Source organism: Megalops cyprinoides, chromosome 8 (assembly GCF_013368585.1).
Source record: "Megalops cyprinoides isolate fMegCyp1 chromosome 8, fMegCyp1.pri, whole genome shotgun sequence".
Classification (NCBI taxonomy): domain Eukaryota; kingdom Metazoa; phylum Chordata; class Actinopteri; order Elopiformes; family Megalopidae; genus Megalops; species Megalops cyprinoides.
The window spans coordinates 39,229,629-39,249,175 of NC_050590.1; the positions used below are offsets into that span (position 1 = coordinate 39,229,629).

The 19,547-nt window shown below is 41.4% G+C and overlaps 2 protein-coding genes across 5 annotated transcripts in view; both read right to left on the minus strand.

Moving 5' to 3' along the window:
• LOC118781729 (mitochondrial glutamate carrier 1-like) overlaps window positions 1-5,583 on the minus strand; it is a 92,124-nt gene extending 86,541 nt beyond the window's left edge. For both annotated transcript variants that reach the window (XM_036534747.1, XM_036534746.1), the window contains exon 1: window positions 5,048-5,583. The gene's annotated coding sequence lies outside the window, so the exon portion shown is untranslated. The remainder of the gene's footprint in view (window positions 1-5,047) is intronic.
• A 329-nt stretch (window positions 5,584-5,912) lies between these two features.
• pidd1 (p53-induced death domain protein 1) overlaps window positions 5,913-19,547 on the minus strand; it is a 45,795-nt gene continuing 32,160 nt past the window's right edge. For 2 of the 3 annotated variants that reach the window (XM_036534743.1, XM_036534744.1), the window contains exons 10-16: window positions 17,972-18,107; window positions 17,252-17,402; window positions 16,355-16,478; window positions 16,057-16,172; window positions 15,746-15,853; window positions 9,746-9,813; window positions 7,895-9,271 (exon numbers count right to left, since the gene is read on the minus strand). In XM_036534743.1, the coding sequence (XP_036390636.1) occupies window positions 8,914-9,271; window positions 9,746-9,813; window positions 15,746-15,853; window positions 16,057-16,172; window positions 16,355-16,478; window positions 17,252-17,402; window positions 17,972-18,107 (1,061 nt within the window). In that variant the 3' untranslated portion in view covers window positions 7,895-8,913. The other variant, XM_036534745.1, reaches the window with a different exon arrangement.

The following is a 19,547-nucleotide window of genomic DNA, read 5'->3' on the forward strand; positions in this document are numbered from 1 at the left end:
ACTTTAACTTAAAAGGAAAAACAAATTTTATATGAATAAAAAATGCTGATTTATTATTTAATAAAGGACATTTTTTCAAGTCATTTTTCTTCCTTTTTTAATATCACAATAAATATCTTATCGTGGACTTTTTATCGTGGTATTATCATACCGTGAGTTTTAGGTATCATTACATCGCTAGTGAAAATGTGTTAGTGTGACCCAAAGTTAAGTCTCCCGATCTGTCATCACCTGTAATCTTCACATTTTGCAAGTGGGTTCATAATGGAAGATTACATTTTTATATATGAATCAGAGTTAACTCAATGTCATGGTACACTAGCCACAATGCATATGCCAAAATGGTCATGTGGTAGAATATTAGTTTTATGATCTTGAAATTCTTAATTATTTACAACCCTCCAAACCCTGAAACACATGTGAGTTGAAAACATCAAGTAATTACAACACTATTATTATGGGCTTGGAAAACCATAAGGATGCAACCATTTCATATTTTATTCTGTATATCAATATATTTGCTTTTCCTTCATGGCTGGGAGAGAGGGTAGATATGTATAATCCTGACATTTGTCTGTCCCCTTTGTGAACATGAAATAATTAATCGCAAAATGGCAACTCTTGCATACAAAAGAAATTACCTAGGTAATATAACTGCCCTCAGACAGGACAGGAAAAGAAACCTCTCCTTTAGGGCGTACTCACACTAGGCCCAGTTGCCTTGTACCGCGCCCGAGCACGACTGTCCCCCTTCCCCACTCCCCCGCTGGCCTACGCTCATATTGTGCTTAACGTTCCGAGCCCGAGCCCGCTTACGTCATCACGATGCAACTTTTTGTGTTGAAGAAAAGTTCTCTCGCACAGCACAATGGAGTTCGTGATTGTACTTACTTTGTGGCTTATTTGGAGTGACACACGGCCCTCACACATTCCTTATAGATTTATTGATTGTGAAACGCAGAGATTTTAAGTTAATCGTGCTGCATGTATAAGAAGATTTTTACAGAGGTAGCTGACGTTCCAGTCATTATGCTAAGGGACAGACTAATATTTTGTGTCAGACTACAGTAGCCTATTCACAATAATGTTAGCTAATGTTAACCAGTTAGGGTTACTACTTGTGTGTGCACTACTGTCATCATTACAACAACAAGAATCTTCTATTGCTGCTTGGATAATACACTTTTCAATTCATTCGAGAATATTTGGGTTAATAACGGGTCTGGTTCTCACCTTATTGATGAACGTGAATTGTAGTCTGCGAGTAAAGCAGCTCCAAATTCCTCCCTCAATGTCAGCTGCCTCCATAAGAATCTTCTTATACATGCAGCACGATTAACGTAAAATCTCTGCGTTGCATAATCGATGCTAACTGGCTGGGGAGCTAATGTTAGCTATGTAGCGATAGATTTGACAAACATAGCTAGTTAGCTAACAGGCTACCTATCTGAACGATTGTTGAAGAACAGCTACTTAAACAGGTTGGCTGCTTCCTTTGTGATACTTTGACTAAGCCTCTGACAACAGCAATGCCTACATCGCCACGTAAAGTATGGTTAGTTTTATTTCGCTTGCTAGTAATCAAGCTAATGTGGGGATCCAGAGAGTTGTTTTTAGGTATAGATCTACAGAACTAACCAATCGAATTTTTGATGTAGCCAGCTTGTTATATTTAAGGAAGCTGGCTAATCAAATGACGGTGTAAACGAATTTATTATGACTGGGTGTGTAACTAACAGATATCCAGATAACTTGCTATTGTAACGGGTTGTATGTACACTGCGTTGTGTATTGATGTTAACGGGGGTCGGCAAGCGAACGAGATTCGAACCGAGGGTCTCACTGCTCGCTGCCAGCCCCTTACAGCCAGCATCGTTGCCAGTTGAGCTAAAGGCAAATTGCCCAGCAACAACGCTACTTAACCAGGTCTCGGGGGAGTGACGTAGCCGCTGCAACCGCTTGGCTACCTGCTACCCGCTGCCTATGGCTTTACGCAGGACTCACACAAGCTAATCACTTCAGCTCTGCTACACTACAACGGATATATTTGTTAAATGGGGGCAGTCTAATCATTAACGTCATGTTCGAGTTCTGTGTTCGGGCACGGTTAGCGATTACACTGATGCGTACCGTGCCCGAGTCCAACTGAACCGTGACCGAGCCCACCTCTTCAAGCGGGCCCGGGCACGGTACGGAGCAATCACACTAGTCAAACGAACTGGAGTTTGGGGGTCAAACGTGCTCGGGCATGGTACAGATTGCCTAGTGTGAGTACACCCTGTGTGTAAGACAGATGGCATTCATTGCATTGTTTCAGATGTACATACACAACCCCAGGCCTGATGATGGTATTGCATTTGCCAAGGTGTATTCATTTGGAAACTAGAAATACACTGACACCTAAAGCAAACTAATGCAGTCCCCATTCATGCAGTCACTCCAAAACATCAGTTTTAACTAGTTGTAACTATCAGTAAATGTTATGGTAATACCTAAAATATTTACCCACACAGGACAATATTAGAAAGAACAGGAGCAGAACATTATTGATTACTGCATTGTAAGCAGTGGAGAAAAAACGACCATTAACACAATGTAGAAATCTTGAAAGCAGGTGTTCAGATAGGGAGGTCTTCACAGCTAATGATTCATTAAATTACATCATATAAACAACAAGCAACTTATTTGCTGTCAGAGTACAATGATCAAATACAGCAGGATTAAAATTTATCCACAGTACATTTTTCATTACAAAGGATATACAACATCACTGAAATAGAAGTGACATGTTTTCCTACAGAACAACAATTTAACAAAAATTCCAAGTGCAGCAAAACTGTCTCCATATTTAAAGTCATCTCTACTGTGATCATTCCCTGTGGAAACTGGCAGGAGGTGAGCCCTATAGATCTACACAACTAGACGGCAGGACAGCATCTTTCGGCACCCCCATCAGAACGTATCAAATGAATTTTGAAACAATATGCTTACTTCACGTCCAGGATTTCAGTTTACAGAATGTTACACAAAACAAGACAGTGCAGCTAAAGATGATACACTGCAACAAAAGGAATGAAAGGAAACCCTGAACTGCAATCAGACCCAATACGGTTTTAGGTCTTCATGGCATCTCAGGTATAACCTATTATTGGTCACAGTGAGACAGTCTAGTCAATTGGTGCAGGGAACACATCTTGATTTTAAATGTAAAACAGACCATTTTAATTTCTGCAAAAGATAAGAACATTCTCCTGAGAAGAATAACAGAGAGGAGCCTGAAATATTCAGAGCACCAGCCAAATGAACTGGAATAACACCATCCACACAATTTATTTAGACACCAAAATTAACATTTTCTTACAGACCTACTTCATACTTGTCTGGTATATTTTTTCATACAGGATCCAAACATATGATTCTATGGTCTGTTCTACCATGTTATGTTTCTACTTGTTTAACAGATGCCAGCATCCAGAGACTTGAATAATAATAATGAAAATGATGATTTAAAACGATAATTGAATGATAATGATAACTGAAATTTCACATCTTCTTCACACTTAAACCTATTTTAAAAGCTGGCTATTTATATGAGCAAGTGGAATCCAACTGTTTAAACATACAGTATGTAATCTATATACTCACTACTATCAAAGCTCATTTATTGCTTTCAGCATGACCCCATTAAATGCACTACTTACACCAGCCTGTCCTTGCCTGAGATACACTCACATTACCACACAAACACAGTTATGTACTTGTATAACAGCACAAAATTAATGTGGTCACTATCATCCTTGCTACATGAAAACTGAAAGAGCAGGTGAGGGTGTTGGTTGGGTTATGGATGTTGTTTAAATGCAGCTGTAGATGCACTGGAATATGTATTGCCAGTAAAGTCAATGTCAAACAATTCACAATCCCTAGCTATCTACGATGCAGGTCAACAGGTCAAAAAAGATGTGCGCGCTTCACCTAAGTAAGCCACACTGGCCACAGCCGCAGCTGCAACGGCTAGTGCCGTTTAATTATTTTCGTTGCAGAATCTCTGCCTTCCTCTCTCCTCTTCGTATCCGGCCGTGCACACGGTTGCACTGTGTCGCAAGTACACGCACGCACAACTCAGTTTTGGACAACGTATCTTTTTCATTTTTGTAAAAATTTACCTGCCACGCTCTCTCCCTCCACTACGCACGCACGCACGACGATGTGTACCCCTCATTACCTCTCTAATGTACAACGCCCCCGGCCATCTGCAGTACAGACTCATCGCCCCTGCTGACCTTTTAATCCGAGGATAAAAGATAGCCAACATTAACTTCCACTTATTTTCGCAAATTCCTGAAAACATCCACAGAATCGATAAAAATTACTAAACGAATAACAGTTTCTGCTGGAAGAGTTACACGTAGCAGCTACAATGAAACGAACCAACAAAACTAACGGATTTTTTAGATGTGCTAGCAAGCTTGCTAACTGTATGACTAAATTGCCGTATGCCCACTATTTTGCTAGTTCGCCAATATTTTCCAGAGCTCTAGCTAGCTAGCGAACTGCTTGGTAAAATAAGCTTTTGTCACTTAACGTTTTGACGTTACGCGATCAGTGATACATAGGTAAGGTTAGCTGACTGCCTTTCCTCGTCACAGTTAGAAACCTCACCGCGAAATGATTTATTTATTATCGTTTGGATATAACGGGATACAATGGCAAACAAGCCTTATTTCCTCACCGTCTCTGCTGGGAATCTCGAGCTAACGTTAGCTACACAGCTAACCTTATCGGTGTCGACGTCGTCGCTCTGGATGGTGTAAAGATAACGGTATGGCTAGCCAGGTCACAACAAATATCACACTGTACAAACGTTGTTTTGATTATTGCATCAATACCCCGATTTCATTTCAGTACACAACTCTACTTGATCAGAAATGCCTCATTCACATAACAATAGGTTGATTATAACGTTACTGTTTGACTAGCTAGACTGCTGTCTGAGAATGACAGAAATGCTTTAGTTAGACAGCTAACTTGCAAGGAGCTACATTACCTTGAATTCAGTGCTGGGTGAGACGGTCTGATTTTATCCTGCCTCGGATCTAGATATCTCCTTTTCCTCTTTTGGTGTTAGCTAGGCACTGACAGACTGACAATACTTTGCTCAGCCGGTGTTAGCGTTCGTGTCCCGGCGAGGGAGTGAGCGGGGTGGGGGGGAAGGTATGCGAACGCATGAGGAACCCTGTGGGGAAGGAATATAGAGAAGAGGTCCTCTGGTGGTACAGCTGTGCCATTGCAGACACAAAGATGTGCGGAGAACGGCTTTCAGCAGGGCGTCATTCATAGACTGACCTTGGAAGAAAGACATTTTCGACATGAATCTGGCTGGCACCTGCTTATTTCGAAGATAGGGGAGATTTAGATTTAGGTATAATATGAAACCGCAAAAATATAAATATTATAATAAAATAAAATTTAAAAAATCCTTTATACTGATAATCCATTCTGAGCCTCCACCTGTGCGCAAAACCATTTTACTTGGGAATAGCTAAATACATATCACCATTATGGTTGGCATTCTTTGTGGTTGAAGGCAGGGTGTCAAAGCCCAGTCCTGTATGAAAAATAAAAGTACATATATTTACATTATTGGCATTTAGCAGACACTCTTACCCGGAGTGACTTACAATGCTATCCATTTATACAGCTGGATATTTTACTGAGGCAATTCATATTTATATGATGTCAGTATTGAATTATGCTCAAAAAATGAGTGCTGCACTTACAAAATGTCTTTTAACCTGTCTTTGCATCCCAGTGAGAGATGAAGTACATTTATATGCGTTGTCTATTGAATGTTGTAAAAATATACATATTTTAATACATTTACTTAAAACATATTTTCTGTTTATTCTCTTTTCCTTAAGATATTTATTTTTACCTCCTTTCAGTTTGTTACCAATAGGTTACAACTGTACAATTTAAAAAAGACCACAGTATCTAAATGACAGTATCTAAATGACTTGTACAAAATAATACTACAATCTATACAGTATTAACTAAAATATTAAATAAATGAAGACATCACTTTTATTATACATACACATTTCCAGTATCCCTGTGCTCAGAGGAGCCTTTGATTGGTCCAATCCCCTCATACAGCACTTTAGCATCCCAGCTCCCAGTTTTGGTGCTTTGCATGACTATGCAGCACTTCCTGGTCAGTTTACTCTGCTACATGCCTGTGTGTGAGTAGTCTGTAGTCCTGCTATTGGTGTGGGTAAGGGTCTTGAAGGACTGCAAGTTGTACTCTTTCAGGAGGAGATGAATGTGGAATGTTAACTGAATACAGCTGTACTACAGCAGCAAACACATTCATATGATGTTCTGCCAAAATCCTGTTCAATAGCCTGTCCTGACTAGGCATGTACACAAAGAATCCAGTGTAGTAGAGCCTCTAAAGAAATCAGAGCAGCTCCTGTCACTGTGTCAGGAGACCACCCTTATCTGATAGAAGACTATCTTGGACACATAGGGATGTGTATTGCAGTTGAAGTCTCTACCCCTGTGGGGCAGCGATGGGACAGGTCATCTGTCTAGGTAGAGGCAGAGGATACATCCAGGTCCAGTCCCACTCTCTTTAGGGACTCTTTGTACTTCCTCGTCCCCAGACGCACAATATCCCTGATCTCTTCTGCCAGATCCCTCCTCCCACTCTCCATCATGGCCTCCACAAGTTCTGGCACTGCTCCCGGCCCTGCCTCCCCACGCTGCCTTGCCCAATGAAAGAGCATCTCAAGCACCAAGGCCCCCAGGTCATCTCTGATTGGAAGAGAGATGATGGTGGGGTCAGGGATATGATTTTGCAAATATCAGTGTGCTGAACATGAATTCAAAGGTAGTGTGCAGTAGTTGGAGTGTATGTGTATGTCTGTGAATCAGAAGCAATTCATGTGTTCATGTGTTTATGAGTGTGCAAATGTATTTTTGTCATTGTAGGGTGTGTGTGTGGTGTTTGAATTAGTGTAGTGCATGTCTGTATGAGAGTGTGCTGTGTGTGTATGTGAGTGTGGTTCATGTGAGCATACGTGTGGCGTCATTGTACTTTAATCTCCTGCAGTGTCCCAGATGGCTCAGCGATGACTCACAGATGTGATTAAACCAAAACAATTCTCCACTCCTCCTTCTCTCTGTTCCTGTCACCTTGCAATCGCCTTCATCTTCCTGTCTCAATTGCATTATTCTCCAAGTTCCCTGAAACACCACTCCTTCCTGCTCCATTTCCGTCCCATTACTTTTATCTCTCTTTGCTGTTCTATCTCCCTCCCATTACCTCCTTTATTTCTTTCCTTCTTTCTATTTCCCTCCCATTGCTTCTTGTATCTCTCTCCTTCCTGCTCTGTTTCTTTCCCAATACTTCCTTTATCTCTCTCCTTCCTGCTCCACCTTCCTGCTTCCATCTGCCCCTCTCATTTAACTGCAGGAAGCAAAGAGTATTGGTGTCTGTGTGTGTATATATATATATATATATATATATACATATATATGTGTTCTTGACAGCATCTTGAGTGTGCACATAACCTGTTTGTGTCTGCTTCTGTCTGATTCTGGAATCTGGCCTTTGGCCTCAGTGAGTGTGGCATGACTCCCAGTGCCAGCAGTACTTGTGCTTATTGCTGTGTTTGTACCTGTGTTAATACCTGTGTTTGTACTGCATGCGGTCCAGTTCTTGGTAGCTCATGCCCAGGTTGATGCCAATCGAGCGCCAATCATGCCCAATCTGCAGAGAGATGGCCAGGAGGTTGGCCTCTGTCAGGTAGCCACTCCCGGGGTCTCCCAGATTCAGAGGGGGGGCTGGAGGCTCCTCCACATCTCTCTTTTCTGCCCTGGCCCCCTGAGAGCATGAGAGGGGGGGAGGGGTTGAATACTCCCTGCTACAGTAATACTGAATGATAAAATTGTAACATTGTAATATACATATACCCACTGAGTGGCCACTTTAATAGGTACACCTGCCTTTTCCATGAAAGAGACAGCTCAATCAATGACAGCATCACATTCACACTATACTATTTCAAGCATGTGGGCAGGCACATATTGTGTGTCTGAGTTCAATTGAGAAGGTGAATGGGCAAGACAAAATTTAAGTGTCTATGAAAGCAGTATGGTAGTGACAGCCAGATGCACCAGTATGAGTATATCAGAAACAGCAGTCCTGCTGCGGTTTATATGCATGAGAGTGTCACGGGTATATTAAGAATGGTCCACCACCCAAAAACATCCAGCCAACAGAGGTCCTGTGGTCAGAAACAGACCATTGATGAAAGAGGGCAATCGAGGCTGACATGACTTGTGCAGGGTAACAGATGGGATACAGTCAGTAAACTGTCAGCTGAGTACAACAGTTGAGCTGAAAGAGGAATGTCAGAATGCACAACTTGTTGTACCTTGTTACAGATGGGGCATAGCAGCTGTCAACCTAACAAAGTTCTACTCTTGACAGTGGAAAATAAAAGTCTGCGGTTGTAATCAGCTGAGGAACACAAACACTGGACAGTGGAGGATTGAGAAAACATCGCCTGGTCTGAAGAATCCCAGTTCCTGCAGTTTCATGCTGGTGGGAGAATGGTGAAACCTGCGTTAGTCCATGGATCCATCCTGCTAGATGTTAACAATGCAGGCTGGTGGTGGAGGTATAATGATGTGGAGAGTGTTTTCCTGGCATACACTGGTTACCTTGATATGAGTACATTTGAGTGCCACAAAATATCTGAACATCATTGCCAATAAGATGCATCCCTTCATGGCAGCAGTGTATCCATCTATGAATGGGCTTTTTCAGCAGGATAATGCTCCATGCCACAAGGCAGAAACCAGGAATGATTCCGGGCACATGACAGTGAATTCAGCGTACTTCAGTCACCAGATGTCAATCCATTTGAACATCTGTGGGATGAAATGGAACAAGCTATTTGTTGTAGACACATCCACCACCAGCCAAGTTGCAACTGCTATGGGAAGCACTGGGGTCAACGTGGACCAGAATCCGTGTCCTGCACATTCAATGTCTTGTTGATTCCACGCCACAATGAATTCTGGCTGTTTTGAGGGCAAAAGGGGGAATAACTCCCTATTAGGTAGGTAGGAATACTTAACATCTAAGTATGGAAGGCGAAAGCTGCCTTGTTTGTTCGAGTTCCATGCAGTGTCCATCTCTCTCCCCTCTGACCTGTACATCACTGTGGTGTACAGATCGCCAGGACCACTTGGAGCATTCCTTGAAGAGACAGACATACTCCTAAGTGTCCTGCAAAGAAGTGAAGTACAAGCAATTCTACATGGCAACTCCAACATCCTGCTGGACAGCCCACAAAGCAGAGGACCTGACTTCACTTCTGACATCATTTGATTTCTCACTGGTGCCATCACCCCCACACACAAAGCAGGTAATCATCTTGATCTTGTTTTTACTACAAATACTCCAGTACATAGTATGAATGTCTCTCCCCTGCATGTCTCAGAAAACTTTTTCCTGTCTTTTACTGCTCTTCTACAACCCCAATCACAAGCTAACCACCCCCTAATAAAAGTCCCCCTATGCCGTAACCTCCATAAGCTTCTACCTTCTACTTTCTCTGCTAAAGCCTGCTCATCTCTCCCTGATCTCTCAGTTTTCCCAATTAACAACTACCTCAGCTACTAACACCCTGTCCTCTCATCTCTCTTGATGCCCTGTTCCCTGTGTCCTTACCCCCTGCAGTTCCATTCCTGCTCCATGGCTGACTGATGTGCTGCGCGAGTCCAGATCCACCCTGAGAGCTGCAGAGAGGAAATGGAGGAAAAGCAGACAAAAGAGCGACCTCTCAGCCTACAGAGCTCTCCTGGTGGACTTCACTGCTGCTACAGCCTCAGCCAAGTTCAAATACTTCCAAGAAAAGTTTAATACAGCCAATGACCAAGGTAAGCTCTTCCAAACCTTCTCCTCTCTCTCCTCCCCTCCTCAACCCCCACCTGTCACTACTCTCACTTCAACAATTTTCCAGAGCAACAGTCTCTCCTAAAATCACCCCCAAACTCTAGCCTATTTTCTGAATCCACACCTCTTCCTGAATCTGACATCCTCAATCTGATTTCAGCTCATAAACCAACCACTAGTGCTTTAGACCCAATACCAACACAGCTCCTCTAAGGAATTGCACCCACCATACCTCTCTCATGTAATTAACTCATCACTAACCTCTGGCATTGTCCCCGAGTCCTTCAAGCAGGCAAGGGTCCACCCACTAATTAAAAAACTCACTCTGAACCCTTCTCTAGTCAATAACTATAGGCTGGTCTCCCTACTCCCATACCTTTCTAGGGCTCTAGAACATGCTATGTTTAAACAAAGCTCCCACTTAAGCACTATTAACAATTTATCTGACCCTAACCAATCTGGTTAATATCAAATATCTGCATGTCTCACTGATATCTTGGGTTGGATGAACAAGCAACAGCTCAAACTGAACATTGACACGACTGACATAGTCTATGTCTCAGCAGATATGTCTCCTCCGACAAACCTCTCAATTTGCGGTGACAATGCAAAAGTAATGGCAACCACAGCTGCCAAAAACCTAGGGGTAACCTTGGACAGCAATCTGTCTTTCAAGAAGCATATTGCAGCCACAACCAGGATATGCAGATTCCTTTTATTCAACATTTGGAAGATCAGACCATACCTCTGCAAATACACAGCTGAAGTTGTGATCCAGGCTCTTATCCTGTCACTTCTGGAATACTGCAACTCGCTGCTTGCTGGCCTCCCAGCATACACCACCAGACCACTGCAACTTATCCAGAATGCAGCAGCGCGACTGACGTTCAACCGCCCCAAGCAGGCCCATGTGACACTTCTCTGAGTCCCTTCACTGGCTACTGGTTACAGCAAGGATCAAGTTCAAGATGTTATTACTAACCTTCAAGGGACTTAATGGATCAGCCCCCTAATACATACAGGAGATGATCAAGGCCTACAAGCCAGTAAGAGCGCTGTGCTCTGCTACCTTGGGTCACCTCTGTGTCCTGAAATACAAGGACAGCATCTCTCCGACCCGTCTTTTTCAGTACTTGCTCCACATTGGTGGAATGAGCTTCCTGCTGAGATTCATGCAACAGACTGCCTGGGTGCCTTCAAGAGAAAGCTCTTCAAGCTGTATCTATAGCATACCTTTCTCTCTATCTATCCCTATTTTTTTCATAAAAAAGCACTCTACACTAGTTTAGCACTTTACTGACTTGTAATACTTCTCGATAACTACCCTTAGCATAGTGATGCACTTATTTGGAAGTCACTCTGGGTAAGAGCGTCTGTTAAATGACTGAATGTAATGTATTGTTTAAAAGTAAATGAACTAATTAAATAATTTATTTCCAAATTTCTGCATTCATTTATTTACATATTTCTGCCTTAAATACCACTATAGTACACCATTTATTGTAGACTTAAGAGTATACTCAATTACTCTTGACTTGCATTGGAGTGACAAGTAGCTATGGCTCACATTCTGCAGACAACCACTAGAGACTTGCATTTGTTAGGGAAGGAAGTGGACAACCCATGCACCCAGGCACTATGTCCTATTTCATGTGGAAATCTTAAAGGAAGATTTAGGAAGTTGTTGAGATGACCATGGTTGGGGTGAAATATGCTAGCCACAGAGACTGCAAAAAGCAAGCTTTACAAGTAGCTTACCTTTTCAAGCTTCACATAAAGAACTGATCTTTAGCTGGCTAGCTAATGACATGGCTGGACACGATGCAGTCATTGAAATGTTTTTTTTAGGGGAACAAAATGGGACGCATGTACATTTAGCGTTACCACAACAGCTTTAATTTAAAATCGTAAAACAAAAAAAATACATTAATACAATTTTGTATTGCTGTGCTCACATTAAAAGTGCTTCCTTTTTTCTTAAATGCTATTAAAAATGAAAAGTGCAGCTTCAATAAAAGTTGGTTGAGTAGCTAGATGCTGTGTTACAACTTTGTCCAAGTCATCATCATAGAGTCGGTCCAAGACTTTGAAAATTCTGTCCGTGTTGCGGTTTGTGAACTCGTCAATGTTCAGTACATCTGTTTTGACAGCTTGTGCGCTAAACATTGCCTAATGTGACAATGTCGTGAGTGGATAGGTAGCTGACTTGTGTATTCGACACACTAAGTTTGGAGAGTGCAGTTCTGTCCTGTGATGTTTTGCACAGGTCAACTAAGCTCAACTAAGATCCTGGCAAAGTTGACGTATAAGAGCCCGAACAGCAGATGAGGGATCTGTATCATACCGAGACAATATCTTTTGCCGCTTGTCACATACTGTACTTTTTTCGAACACACAGTGCAAAGCAGCTCCTGGGCTCGTTTAATTTGTGACAACATACGCCGAACGTTTGTCCGTCATTACCGTTTTCATCTAACCGAGCCTATCGCCATTTATTTTTCACCCCCCGTTCTACTGTGCTTGTGTCTGCGCCAACCTTCACACGTTTTGCTTGCATGCTTCTTCTATTTCAATGCATGCTAGCCTGTTGTGCAGTAATCAACTGATACAGTCCCCGCAAATACTTCCTGGCACCGCCTCACAGGAAGTTGAAACTAGTTGCAGATTGGATAAGAACAGTGCTCTCGTGCCAGTACGTCGCCTAAACAGGCTACCATTGGTTAAAACTCATCCGAAAAAACACCACGTCAGTGGTTGTTTTTAACAAACTTAAGTTCCGTTCTGGTAATATCAGAGCCCATATACGCTAGTAATAATTCACTGCCTGATCTAAAATTTCTGCACGCCGGATCTTTAACCCATGAGTTAGTAGTCCTACATAATTTTCTATTACCAGACTTGTAAACTAAGATCTAGACTCACATTTAAACAGCTAAATTAATACAACAACAACAGGAAAACAATCAAAGCTGGCTACATGTCCCTCATTCACTTATGCTAGTGAGATTTTAATTTTTAATATATATTGGTCAGAACTTGCATGCTGTTTTTTCATCTTTCTGGTCCATGAAGCTCAGCTGCAGACAGTTACTCAACAATCAAAAGTGGTGGCAAAAAACACACATTAGTGAACTAGCATGCCTAGCTAAAGTCAACTTGCTAATGTTCCCTGATGACATTGTATGACTTTGTAATTAACTGTTAAGGTTTACAAAAAAACGTGAATTATCTGGGTCTGGACATTGTAGGAAATTACAGCATTTTTTCTTGTAACATTTATATAGATGTCCCCAATGTCAGATAAAACCGTATGTGCGAGCTTGTCAGCCATCAAACCCAGGAGATTTTAGCTGGCTTGCACCTACATAATAACAGATCTATCTTGCAAGCAAGATAACCAGTAACCGAACTGCACAATCTCAAACAACGGCAAAATTTTGGCTAATTTATTAAGCTATTTATGGCTAACATATATTCTCTTTGTAAAACAACCATTTTAACATTTAACCACAAACTAGAAAATGAAGTGCATAATCACAAACATAATAATGACTAATAACTAATAATGTTAGTTATTATGTCACCATCTTACAGTACTCGGTATTTTTCAGATGTAGCTGGTAGGGCTGGAGGCTGGCAGGGAGCTGCAATTTTACCATTTTCTCTATCAGACATTCATGGACATTCTAAAATAATCCTCATCACAACAGTGTAAAACCTGGGTAACAAATATAAAATTTAAACAAAATCATTTAACACTGTATTAAAAACAACTAGAATCTTGGTTTCTTAATTGGATTTCTTAAAGGTGAATATCTATAGCAGCTGACAGATTGTGTTATTACTGAATTTTAAAAAAATGGCTTTTCCTCTAATCTGGGCTGCCGACATACTGACTACCTGGCTAACTCGCTGCACACAAGCACCCATCATCGAGCACATACAGTACTTATTTATGTTTACGTTTACATTTATTCATTTGGCAGATGCTTTTACCCAAATCAACTTACATGTGAGGCAGTGTACAACATAAGCAAAAACCATATTCAACATATTCAACATATTCAACAATATTAAAAGCGCTGCATGACCAGGTTGCAATGGTTGGCTAGACAAGGTACAAGCTAGCTGGTAGAGATAACAAGTGCATTAAACCATTAGATTACATTTTCTTTTTTTAAATACTTTAATAGAAAACCGTTTGAGACATGAGAAATTCCTTTAGGTGGTAGTGTTTTAGGTGCTCAAGTGAGAATGGAAGAGCTGTGTCTTCAGATGTTTCTTGAAGACAGAGAGGGACCCGGCAGAACAGATGAAGTGTGGAAGTTCATTGCACCATCAGGGGACAACAGCGGAGATAGATCTGGATAGTGGTTTTGCGGAGCGATGTGATTGGACCACCAGACACTATTTGGTAATTTACCTAGTTAAAGAGCTGCTGCCTAGTTTTAGTAGTACTACCGGTGATTACGTCTGAGAGACATGGACAAAAGTAACTTAAAGTTCAGTGCAGTCCACCACGTCCAGTAGCAACCCAAAAGCAGATGCGGATCAGAGTTGATCAGCATGTTAATTGCTTCTGTCTGCTATGCATACACCTACGCACTTGACCAATGCTTTGCTAAAATCATGTTAGGATGGCCCACCTCATTAACATGGTTGGACAGAGAAATACAGATATAAATAAATATAGAAATGTAGAAATAAATGTAGAAATGCAGAAATACATAAATCAATGCAGAAATGTGGAAATACAGAACTAAATATACATAAATAAATCTATAGATAAATAACATATAGAAAACATTACTTATTTACTTATTTTTAAATGAGTCAGTTTCCATCCTGCATATAAACTGGCCACTCATAAAAATCATCTATAATGAATTAATGTATGATTTACTGTTAAATTATAGTTTCTTACTTTCAATTTAATGTTCAACAGAACTTTTTAATTTAACAGACAATTTAACTTGTATGTATATATATCTACTATGACTTTGTATAGCAGTAATTGGATTGTTTACATTAATGTTTTGCTAACATGTTTGTTTGTCCTGTCAATAAAGCACAGCACAGCACATTTGAACTGAACTGAACTAAACTGAATGGAATTGAACTGAAATGAATTGGGGGGTGAGAGAGAGATAGCTTTGGCAAAATGGTCTTTTGAACAGTCATACTAATTTCGCATTTGAAAATCTGAATTTGAGAGGGTGTAAAAGTGACAGTCCTCCCACAGCGTGAAGGGCACAGAGAGGATGCAGTAGAATGTCACTGATTTGAATTAGGAGACATTAATTGAAAACTAGAAATGCAACTTATACAAAGTTGGACCCATACATCTGTGCACCAGTTACCAATCCTGCAAGTGGGATCACAACCAGGTCTCTGGTAGGTGTGTGTAGCAGGAGCATGTGCAGCAGCGGAGCATGTAGCATTGTGTGAAGTAGTGTTGTGGGTAGTAGTGTTGTTTAGCATAATTAGACAGGCATTACATTGGTCCCAAAAACTCACCCCTTAGAGAATCATGAGAGATGTGAATGCCTTTGGAACAAGGCTAAATAAGTAGCCATTTGGATGGAGTGGTGATCAGGAAATTGGCCTAAAGATATAAGTTCCTTTCCTGGCTGAGACATAATGCTTTTCTTGCCAACTCTTCTTTTATTGCCTACATATGTGAAATAAGAGCAAATACACATGGTGTGTGCTGTTTTCTATGAGCTTTCTGATTTGATATTAGACAAGTAGAAAGAAAGTTTGTCTATCACTCACAGGAAGCTTCAAAGGTAAGGTCGCCAGCCACTGGGTATCAGGTCCCTTCCTCTTCTGTGTAACTTCCTGTGGGATGTCACTGGGTACCTCCCCTCGGTAGAATGATACCTGAGGAAGGCGGGGATTATTAATTGTGTCTTTCCCTTCTTGCTGCACTACTTTCACATTTGACCTTCTTCCTCGTTCTGTTTCTCTACACTATGTCCTGCTCTTCTTCATTCATCTCACAGATATCACTGGCCCTTCATCCACATCAAGTCCCATCTTCAGTCCAACCCTTTCATCTCCATTGGGTCCCACTCTCTGCTTACCTGCCCCCTCACTGGCTCTTCCTGCCCCGGGCTAGGGCAGATGTATATCTCTTTGTGATTCTTCAAGTGGGAGTAAAAAACAAAAGAGAGTCGTCCCTCTATGCAGTCTGGCCGGTCTGGCAGAGAAAGTGAGTGGATCATAGGAACTTACTGGATACTGATACACAAGGTCTGTACAGAGATGCACTAAACACAGAGAATTCTGCAAAGTGAAAGGGCTATGGTCATCCCACTACCTGCACATTTCTAATCTGGAGAGAGAAGTTCCTCAGTGAAGTGTAACCTGGGACATTCTTACCTGTGTTAATGTCGATGCCCCTCTCAAAGCCAGCAAAGAACTGCTCCCCCTCCAGCAGTTCACACACATCTGAAGGCTGGGGTCCATCATACTGTGTAGACAGAGAGCACACCGTGCTCTCCACCTGGGACATAATACACACATCATCACACACTTTCACACAATTTCACAACATTATACTTTTAAATCAACATACACACCATCAACCACTTTCACACTGACACACATCATCACACGTTCACATCATCACACTCTTTCACACCAATACACACACTATCACACACTTTCACCCCAATATACACCATCACATACACTATATGGACAAAAGTATTCGGACGCCTGACCATTACACCAACAGGGACTGTAATGACATTGTATTCAAATACATATACTGGAGTTGGTCCCCCTTTTGCAGCTATAACAGCTTCCACTCTTCTTGGAAGGCTTTCCACAAGATTTTGGAGTGTTTCTGTGGGAATTTGTGCCCATTCATTCTGTAGAGCATTTATGAGGTCAGGCACTGATGTTGGACGAGAAGGCCTGGCTCACAATCTCCGTTCCAGTTCATCCCAAAGGTGCTCCATGGGGTTGAGGTCAGGGCTCTGTGCGGGGCAGTCAAGTTCTTCCACACAGAACTCATCAAACCATGTCTTTATAGTCCTTGCTTTGTGCACTGGGGCACAGTCATGTTGGAACAGAAAAGGGCCTTCCCCAAACTGTTGCCACAAAGTTGGAAGCATAGCATTGTCCAAAATGTCTGGGTATGCTGAAGCATTAAGATTGCCCTTCACTGGAGATAAGGGGCCTAGCCCAAACCCTGAAAAACAAGTGTGGCCAAATAATTTTGTCCATATAGTGTATATCATTACATACTTTCACTACATGTTAAATGCTTACCTTGTTGGTCGGCAGACACTGCAACAGCACCTGCATTGGATCGGTCCTTCTCTGCAGAACCAGGAACTGGACCCGGAACTGTCGGAGCCGTTCATACACCTTCCGCACCACCCCACTGACACAGCGCTGAGTGGTGTACCACAGCCAGTACCTACCATGCCATGACAACAGCTCTACATATCATATCACACCTTAGAATGGCACAGAATTTGAGATGAGGCCACAGATGATGTGAGACTGTATGTGCACTTTTCTCTCGGATATGGACATCCATGGCAACAGTACTTTTTTATAACATGTTGTATATGTGCATAATGTAAAATAATGAGTATATAATTGTAAATAATGAGAGTATATACACTCAATATCTATATATGTGCTGTATATAGGCATTACCGCAGTACATAGCCAGTAACAGTAATACACAAAGACAATAGCTTCAATATGATCCTGTGTAAGGACACCACTGCAGTATATGACCACAGTAACTCAACACACCATATGTGGACATAAAAACATCTTGTGAGTGTCCTAACACATGAATACTATATATTGGCAACAATGCAGCATACAAATACTTTACTGCAGGTATAGTATTTGAATTAAAGTGTTAAATCAGTATATGAATGCTCTACCACAGGGATATTGTATATAGGTATTGAAACACTATATGAAGGCTCAACCACACAGACACTACGTATGGAGGATGAGAATCGGCACCAGGAAAAGTGTGTGATGGTGAAGACGGCGTAGAGATGAGTGATTTGAAGAGAGGCCTGTGGTGTCACGTCCGTCCAGGTGTGGGCCACTGGGTCTCCATGCAGCAGGTAAAGACATGACACATCCATTGTGTGACCTGTTAAACACCAAAGAACATTCCAAAAACCATTACAGCAGTATAGCAGCAAAGTAATGAAGTAGTGGAGTATATACTCCATCAGTGTAGTGGAACAGTAGTAGAGTAGTGGAGTACATACTATATCAAGTACAATAGTGAAATAGTGGGATAGTGGTTTAGCAGTATACTAGTGGAGTAGAGTAGTGCTTTAGCAGTATACTGGAGGAGTGCAGCAGTGCTTTAGCTATCTACTAGAGATCTGGGACCTTGACAGTGGCTCTGGATTGCAATTCTTGAGCTACTTCAGTATTTTTGGGTAAATATTAGGGATTCACTGATTGTGAAGTTCTGAGCCGATACCGATACCGATGTTTAAAATAATAATTTGGCCAATAGCCGATGCCAATGTTTTTTTTTTTTGTTTATTTTGTTATTTATTCCCCCTTTTGTGCCAGGGAAACTAGCTAGTTAGCTAAATAATGTTAAGTTGCTAGCTAGCTAGCAAACGGTACTTAAGATCAGAAGTCAATACCTTTGTTCATAAGAGACATGATGAAGCTATCTAGTTAGCTAGCTAGCTACTTGCACATTGAGCTGAAAAGTATACCACATTAGAAAGACAAATCTAGCTAGCTAGCTACAATACAAAGAAAACAATAAACGTAACTAGCTAATTAGTATTGCATTCTGCTGACAAATACAAATATCACCTTGCACACAAACACATAGCTAGCTAGCTACAATAAAAACAACATAGCTAGATAGCTTGCTAGCTAATTTGGCTTTCACACACTTTGCTTTGTCATATTACTAAGAGCTAGCTAGCTATCAAACTAATAAAGCCTCATCACATCTCTTCTGACCTAACAGTTAATTTTACCACAGACACTGCAAGCAACCTGTTCTGACAACTTTAGTACTGTTTGCTAGCTAGCTACCAAATTAACATTATAGTTAGCTAGCTAGGTAGTCTTTAGTGACTGTTTTAGCTAGCGAGTTAGCTAAGTGCACCAGGTCGCAAAACTGATGCGACACAACAGATAAACATCAGCCACTGCCATCAGTGAATGTCATCTAATTTGCTGATAGGCCGAAGGCAGTCAACAAGGTAAGTATCTGCCGGTACCACTGTTCGGCCGATATATCGGTGCATCCCTAGTAAATGTATTTTTTGAGTAGATAAGCACATGTTCAGAGACTGAACAAAACCCTGGATTTCAAATACAATTGTCAGTACTTCAGCGTGATGTCTTGCTTGTGTTGTGTTTTTTTGTCTTCCTGTCTGTCAGTGTGGGTGTCTCTTTGTTTCTGTGTGCATGTGCTTTTGTTCTTGTTTACAGCCCCATGTGCTCCAGCGTCCCAACTCCTGTCCTGCCTATCTGGCCTTCTGCCACACCCACTACCTGAAGCCCGTCCTGCTCACCTGTTCCCTGTTAATTCATTATTAGTCTTTGTATA